At 50.7% G+C, this 8,588-nt stretch overlaps 1 protein-coding gene across 1 annotated transcript; it reads left to right on the top strand.

The window, feature by feature from the left end:
- The first annotated feature begins 623 nt into the window (after positions 1-623).
- On the top strand, positions 624-6,023 carry DLX6 (distal-less homeobox 6). Its single transcript, XM_079931675.1, has 3 exons — positions 624-1,448; positions 2,696-2,889; positions 4,699-6,023. The coding sequence occupies exons 1-3, from the start codon at positions 1,004-1,006 to the stop codon at positions 4,948-4,950; spliced, it is 891 nt and encodes a 296-aa protein (XP_079787801.1). The 5' UTR covers positions 624-1,003; the 3' UTR covers positions 4,951-6,023.
- The last annotated feature ends 2,565 nt before the right edge of the window (positions 6,024-8,588 follow it).

Below are 8,588 nucleotides of genomic sequence, written 5' to 3'. Positions count from 1 at the left end.
CCTCGCCAGAATAGGGTCTGATTTTTCTTTTTCTTTACTACCCCCCCTATGGGGTGGGGCCCAGGTGTGGGGGGCTCTTCTTCCCTCTGTGGTTTCAATAAAGTACGTCTAGAAAAATCCACGGTGACAGGGGGCTCCCACGGGACTGCAGTGGGACTGGGGGCGGGGGGAGGAGGTCAAGGGAGGGGGCCCTGCTTTAAATGCGGAGGACACTGCTTCTGAGCACAGGCAGCCTGCTAGGGTGCAAGGGGACTGAGAGAGAGCAGCCCTCTGCCAGGCTGTTCCAGGGCTGCGGTATAGGGAACTGAGGCTCCGGGTTTGGGGGCTCGATCTGCGGCGGGAGGCGTCGGCGACAGGCCGGGCGGAGGCACCTCCCTCCCCGGAGGCCCTGTGCGCGGAGCTGAGCGGCCCCCGGCTGCAGCTCGGGGCTGGGATTGGAGTTGCCGAAGGTAGGCGAAGAACTCGGCGAGCCGCGCACACACCAGTGGAAGCCGTGCGCCGGTGACGTCAGGGGGCGACTGACCAATGGGGAGGCGCTGCCCTTTGGAGACAAACCGTTCGACTCGTGGCGTCTGCATCAAGTCTGAAAGCAGACGCGCAACTTTCGCAGAATCCACCTTAAAATCTCTGCCTTAAACTGCACCAGCCCCCAAAAAATCCAAGGGGGGAAAAGAAGGGGGGGAGAGCAGATTCCCCCCTCCCCCCTCTCCTCTCCCATCCCTCCCCCTTCCTCCTCCCTTTGAGTTAACAAGGCCCCGCTCACTATATCTCTTTATATTAAATATATATATATATTAGAGAAGAGCGAAGGAGAGGAAGAACCACCTCCGCCCCCTCTCTCTCTTTTTTAAATTTTTATTATCATTATTATTATTTTATTTTTATTTTTATTTTGCAAGGATCCCAAGAGCTAAGGTGGCTGCAGAGGGGAGAGCGGCGCGAGCCAAGTGGGGGAGGGTGGAGGAAACCCGGGAGAAGGCTTTCTCCAGCCCCCAAAGTTTTGATGATGACCATGACTACGATGGCTGACGGCTTGGAAGGCCAGGACTCGTCCAAATCCGCCTTCATGGAGTTCGGGCAACAACAGCAGCAGCAACAGCAGCAGCAGCAGCAGCAGCAGCAGCAACAGCAGCAGCCGCCGCCGCCGCCGCCGCCGCCGCCGCCGCAGCCGCACTCGCAGCAGAGCTCCCCGGCCATGGCAGGCGCGCACTACCCTCTGCACTGCCTGCACTCGGCGGCGGCGGCGGCGGCGGCGGCGGCCGGCTCGCACCACCACCACCACCACCAGCACCACCACCACGGCTCGCCCTACGCATCGGGCGGCGGCAACTCCTACAACCACCGCTCGCTCGCCGCCTACCCCTACATGAGCCACTCGCAGCACAGCCCTTACCTCCAGTCCTACCACAACAGCAGCGCGGCCGCCCAGACGCGAGGGGACGACACAGGTGAGAGGCCGCTGGGGCAGCTCGCTTCTCCCGCCTCCCGGCTGCCCCCTACCCCGCCCGCCCCGTTTACTTCCTCAACGCCGGGGCCTCCGCCGGCCCCCTCCCCCAGGCGGCCCGGCGCGCCCCCGGCCAGGCCTCGTGCGCGCCCGCTCTCCTGGCGCCGGCCTGCCGGCCTCGCCCGGCCGGGCCCCTTCCCGCAGCCGCGGACCCTCGGCTTCCTCGAGGCTGGACCCGTCTCGCTCCCTCGTCTCTGGCGCGCCGCTCGGGCCGCGCCTCCGGCTCGGCGCGGGGTTCGCTCGACCTGTTGGTCCGCACTGCGCTCTCCAGCCCGCTGGGTCCGTGCGCCCTTTGCCTCTCTCCTCCCCTCCGGGTTGTGAACCGCGTTTGGCAGGACTGGGGACATTTCTGGCCCGGAACTGGGGAGCGTGTTTTGCTCCCCAGCCTAATCTGGGCGGCCAGTGGCCTACTTTGCGTGAGGCGCCCAGTGCGCTTCGGTGACCCGGGGAGAAGCTGGCGTGGCCTCCGGCTCTGGTTAAGCTGGTGACAACTGGGCTCTTTCCCGCAGGCTTTGAGGTGTCTCCCACACCCACCCCTAACTGGGCCCCCTCCCTTGGGTTTTCGATACACTGTTGGCTGCTCCTTTGTTCGTGGAGGTGAAGCCCAGGGCTCAGCACCCTTGGGGGACAAAGTTGCCGCGTGAGGCTCAGCCTGCTCGGGTGCTGGTCTGAGCGGCTCGTTGTGTTTTGTTTGGGGTTTTGGTCCCTCTCAGCAGAATCATTTTTGAACACACCGAGGGATCTTGATGCACCGGGCTTGGAGCTAGTGACATCAAGCCAGCTGGCCGCAAAATCACTAGGGTGGCTCAAGCACACCTTAGGGCACTGTAAAGCCAGGCCGAGGGGCCCCGCTCCGCGGAGAGAGCAGTCGCCCAGCGGCGCCGCGCGCCCCAGAGAGCGGCTGGCGCCGCCTCCGCTGCGGCAGAGCTAGGCTGTTTGCCCCGGGGCCCAGGGCGCTCCCTCTGTACGGCCACCGCGCATTATGAGAGACAGAGTCAGGGTCTGAAAGAGGCTTTTGCAGCCGCTGGGAGCACCCGGGCACTGTGAACCCAGAGAGGTCAGGGTGGCGTGGGGACGCTTCGAGGAAACCCTTATTGGCTTTGGGAAGACTCGGCGCAGGCCAGGCCAAGCTCAGGGAGACTGCAGCAGTAGCCTCACGGGTGACCGCTCCTCTGTATCCTTTGTTTGCAGATCAACAAAAAACCACAGTGATTGAAAACGGGGAAATCAGGTTCAATGGAAAAGGGAAAAAGATTCGAAAACCTCGGACCATTTATTCCAGCCTGCAGCTCCAGGCTTTAAACCATCGCTTTCAGCAGACTCAGTACCTGGCCCTTCCCGAGAGAGCTGAACTGGCAGCTTCCTTAGGACTGACACAAACACAGGTAATTCCCGAGAAGCCCGAGTATTCCTGAAATGCTGACCCCACTTTCAGATTGGGCAGGGAGCACATCAGGAGGAACTCTTGGCCTAGTCAACCAAGGATGGAAGGAGCTTAATGACAAATGCCTTTGCTCCAGTTACGCATTTTCCCGGGACAACACAGTTTGGAATAAATGACCTGGTGTTGAATACTGGATTGGATTTGCACATCCTCCCAACCCTCGACGACCCCACCCCAGCCTAGTGTCCTTTGGCGACCAAACTGATAGTTTAATCGAGTTCTGTTCCAGAGTAGAACAACACAAAAGAGAACAAACAGGAGAAAGAGAAAAAGATGTTCAGGTCAGGAGACAGAATAAGACCCATGTTTCTTAAGGATCTTTTTGTGGGCCCGGGGACTTAATAAGGATTTCAACTCATTGGCATTGAAAGAATTACGAAGTGAAAGGGGGGTGTGTTAGCCAGACAGGCATAGGTTCCAATAGGATTCAGTAAGGGGACCAAGGCGCAAACTCTTCATCCTAGGATGCGTGAGGTGAGTTTTTCTGAAAATTGCCATAAACTCAGTGGTTAAATCGTCCTGGTTGACTGGTTGATGCAGGCTAAGGTACCTCCCTGGATCACAGAACTTGGGAGCAATGGCAGAGCTGGAGATCAAAGAGAAACGTGCCCAAATTACAGCAGGTGAAGCCTCAGTTAAGTACAGTTGCTGAAGTTCTCCTGTCCTACTAATTTGAAAGACATATGGGGCACTTCAGACTTCACAGGAAGAGGTTTAGGCAGGTGTATTAGGACCCTGGTCATAAAGCCGGGCTGCAATCACCTGTGGTTTTTGTCCTTGTCGATTAACTTAGCTGCATGGGGTGGTAGGCCTCATCTGAAATGGGTGATCTTCAGCAAGGGGACTTCAGGTTTTATGAGACTCTTGCTGGGGAGTGATTCTGTGGTGCCTTAGAACAGATGCTCCTCAAGCTCTTCTTTTCAATTCAGCCTGCTTTCTCTTGCCATGTTGCCACTGGAGCCATGTCTAAAGGGATTCCTGCTACTCAGTAACTTGTATTCCTCTTGGAAAAGCAGACTCCTAGGGCTAAGTAATTTTAAAGGTAAAGGAAGCTGTACCATAGGATGTCCTTTTTCAAATACAGTAGATCTGGGATGTTAGCTTAGATATGCTCCCGTCTTAGATTCCTGGTTCGCATTAAACTTTCCGGAGCCCTTTGACTTTTAGTGACTGCACTGACAATCATGACCACAGTTTGATTGAGCAACATACAAAGTAGGGAACGAGTGAGGCACAGTCCCTAATCCCTGCAGGATTATGTCAGAAGGAAGATGCTCCATGTACAGTCTGTGGCCTATGCAGTATATGCATAGATATAGTCAAGACATCTGGTTATAAATGCACAGGCTTTCATCTGTTCTTAGTCATTTGCTCACAGTACACGCAGAGATGCCAGGCTATTTGAGGAAGTGCATTCAGTTGGCTTTCCGTTTAAAGCTACTCCTTTAGACTTTGAACCCAGCTATTTCATTCGCCTTTATTCTTGTTTTATTCTTATTTATGCTGTTGTTTCAAACCTAGGCTTGCATCTAACTGAAGAGTTACAATGACTTTAGGTATCCGGACAAGATACCAAGTAAATGGTGGGGGTGGGGTGGGGTTGGGGAGAGGGGAGCGGCTAGAAAGAGGTGGAGGAAGGCGGGGTCTTGAGGGCTTGGCGTTCGCGGGTTTGTTTTTTTTTTTTCTCCCAGCTATAGGCACTGGTTCGATGTTTTTCGGGCCTAATGATGGCTGCTGCGTTTCGTTCCAGGTGAAGATATGGTTTCAGAACAAACGCTCTAAGTTTAAGAAACTGCTGAAGCAGGGCAGTAACCCGCATGAGAGCGACCCTCTCCCAGGCTCAGCGGCCCTGTCGCCGCGCTCGCCGGCGCTGCCTCCGGTGTGGGACGTTTCTGCCTCGGCCAAGGGCGTCAGTATGCCCCCCAACAGCTACATGCCCGGCTATTCGCATTGGTACTCCTCTCCACACCAGGACACGATGCAGAGACCACAGATGATGTGAGTTATCCGAGGGAAATCGATACCCTAGGGAAACGTCTGAACAAGGCAAGGAGGATCCGGGACCTGCTTGCATCTGCCAAACCGAGCCAAGGAGCAGGCTTGGGAGGACTCTTATGTGTGGCCAGACCGTCTGGGTGCTTGCTCCCTCTCTCTCTCCTCTCCCTTCTCCTCAGCCTCTCTCTCTCTCTCTCTCTCTCTCTTCCTTTTTTTGCCTCCCTCCTTCCTTCCCACCTTTTTTTTTTTTTCATTTCCTTTCTTCATCTGCCTTTTCCCTTGAGCAGCCTCAGTAATTGATTTTGCATCTTAGAGAGAGAGAAGGAGAGATAGAGGTACAGAGAGGATGGGGGGGACTGGTTTCTGTGCCAGCACTCCTGAAACCTCTCACTGTAAGGATATTTTCCCATACCCCTTGGGATCCAGGCGCTGAGCCTCTTTTTCTCTTTGGGAGTATCCATCAAAAGGACTTTTTTTAACAGACATTTTCCCCCACCAGAAGAATCTGCGCAAACATGGCAGCGTTTTTACTTGTTTAATGAGCTTAAGACATTACATGATGAAAGAGAAGCATTTCGGACTCCTGCATTTTTATTTACAATCCCAGACTGACGAAAGAAAGAACGAACGAAAGAAAGAAAAAAAGAGAGAAAGAAAAAAGAAAGAGAGAAGGAAAGAGGGAGGGAGGAAGGAAGGAAGGAAGGAAGGAAAGAAAAAAGAAAACCTCACATAACAGCCCTACTCTAAGGAAAAATCAGCTGTAAGATTAGAACGTTGCCACAGAGGGAACGCTGCATGTTTTATCAAAATGCAATGAGCAAGAATGATGATTTAAACAAAGCAAAACAAAACCACTTTTCCCCCACCCCTACCCCCAAACCCTGAACTGGAATCAGGAAAGACAGAGGAAACAACCCAAATCACCATATTCTGTTGCTTTGACATCTTTCCTAGGTGAACTGGTGGCATTCACTAAGCTAATAGGGACATTTATATCAAGAAACATTTCTGTATATATTGTTGAATTTTAGTTGTACATATACTTTGTATGTTTTTGTCTTCTTTCATATATGGAGTAAAAGCCACAAAACGCTGGGAGTGTCCTGTATATTTCTCTCTGTGTGTCTCTATCTCACCACCCCCTCCTCCCTCCCTCCCAGTATATTTTCTATCACTCTTAAAAGAATTCCTGTTTCCTAATATGGGAAACCCTATATATAAACATCAAATGCCTGCAAAGATAGCAGTTTGCAGCACTGGCCTTTGTCTTAAGTACTTTAACATTAACCATGGGTGTTTTCTCAGCTTCCTTTATATATTATAGTTTTACTGTAATTTCTACACATTTATCTATTTTAAAAAATCATTAGAATGATCTAACCCCAGGTTAACCTCTAGACATCCAATAGTTTCTAGTGCTGACACTGAGTATTCTCCTTTCCCTTTCCTCAGCCAAAATAATACAGCTGTATTTGTCTTTGTTTGGAAGCAGCTTTTTTTAACAAAAAGAGAGGAAAGAATAAAAGAAGAAAACAGAAAGTAAATGCACAGTTATGACTACTTCATGTTTACAACACTTTGCAAGCTAGCTACATAGGAAAATACACGATCCTGGAAGAAATACATCCTTCCGATCTTGTGGAAAGCACAGAAATAATGAAAATGAAAAGTCCTTTCGTTACACAAGCAGGAAGCCCCATACTGCGAGAATTAATGGCTACAGACCTGGGCATCCTTCAAATTATGAACCTTGAAACCACTGAGCTATTTATCAGAAGTCAATAGAGATACTCAGAGTGCTCCATATAATGACAGCGACATACAGTCGTGCAAAAGGACAGTCACTATAATTAGACACAAAGCAAAGACTACTTACCAATATACCCGTTCCTTTTTTTGTTGAGCAACTTCCACGCTCAGTCAGTCTTCAGAATGGTTTAAAACCGATCAGTCTTGTCATTTTCTAGCATTCGTATTGTTACATTAGGAAAAATGTTTTCTTTTCTTTTTTCCCCCTTCCTACTGTGAAACTTTGGGTTCGTAGCTCCCCAGGATCAATTCTGAACAAAGCCTCCAGCTGCAGTGCCATCCAATTTGAAGCAGACATTGGGGACAATTTAAGGTTTTTATCCACAAGAAGGTTTTTTTCCATTCTCTTAAATGCAGCCATAATTAGAGTAATTTTTCATGTAGCCCGCTGATTACAGCGTTTTTACCGTCAAAGATAATTACCTGTAATTTTCTTCCACTTTTAATACTAAAAAGCCATCTTTATTTAGATTCAGGAACAGGAAAGGCGAAACAAAAGAGGGAAATTATTCTGTTATTCATACACAAATTGCAGAGACGTAGGACCTAAAATTGAAAATTAACCAAAATTATAATGCTGAAAAGAATGGAAGAGGCTGCAGAAGTACAGCTGGTAGTGGGGCTTTGCTGAATTATTCAAATTACGTTAGAGAGAAAGCTACCATACATCGAAACCAACACTAATTTTTCTTGAAAAAAAAAATTCACCAGACACATGCCAAACCACTGTGAGTGCATGGAATTCTGAAACCCAGAAAATGCATTTTAACGCATTGGAGGTGTTATCCTGTTGCTCCTGTCTCGTTCTTTCTACCTCTTAATATGAGTTTAATTAAACAGGAAGTTCTACCAAGGGGTCCTCCCCAGAACTGGCTTTGGAATCGGGCTTCCTCTGGGTCCTCTGAACCTCAAGGGTTAACATTTTCTCTCTTTAGAATGTATTGACCCCATAGTAAAGTGATTCCCCAGAGAAGGGTTGGTAGGAGGGGCATAGGCGAAGGCAGCGCCCAGTCTCGGTGCCTACTACGCCTCCCCACGTTCGAACTTCCCCGGAGTTCGAGTTCTAGAGCCTCGTTCTGACCATATTTTCCAAGTAAAAAAAAGAACAGTAGCTGCATGGGCGGTGAGGGTGAAGGGGAAAATTTCTTCTCGGCGCCAATAAGCATCTCATTATCTTTTGACACAATTTCGTCCAAAGGTTCCCGCTGGAGAAAGGCCTTTCTGCATTGGGGTGAGGGAACCAAAGATTTCTCAGGCTCCTGCACTTAACATCTCTAGCTGCTTCCAGCATCTACTGGGTCAGGAAACAGCGTCATCTATAGATAGAACTGCACCGCTTCTTGCGAGGGTCTTCCTCGGGTGCATTCCTAAATCAAACTGGTTCCCTGGCTCCGCAGCTCGGCTCTGCGTCTCAGCCAATCGTGCCCCTCCAACCCCAAGGTCGCGGCGTTTGGGCCTCGTGGGCAACAGCTCTACAATCGGCATCCCACCCCTTCCCCCGCCCCCCACCCCCAGCTTGAGGCAAAGGCACCGCAAAGCAGCCCTAAAGGGTTTCAGAGGCCAGTTATTCCGGAAACTTTCTCCCAAATGGAGGAAGGCGTCAAAGGGGCTATAAAGTCGAGAGATTCAGACTACACCTGCCGTTGCCGATGTCCGCATACCCGTGATGCTAAAGGAGCACTTGTCGCGAACTCCGTTTGCTCTCTCAACGCCCCCAAACTTAAAGTCATCGCCACATGTAAAGACCTCAATGGATTCGTCTAGGACTAGCTTTAACAACTTTTCAAATATATTTTAGATTGGACTCTCCAGAAGACTCCCTCCATACCTTACAGA

This window comes from Stenella coeruleoalba (assembly GCF_951394435.1).
Source record: "Stenella coeruleoalba genome assembly, chromosome: 9".
Classification (NCBI taxonomy): Eukaryota; Metazoa; Chordata; class Mammalia; order Artiodactyla; family Delphinidae; genus Stenella; species Stenella coeruleoalba.
Note: the sequence above shows the minus strand (reverse complement) of the source record. Positions and strands in the feature narration are given on the sequence as shown.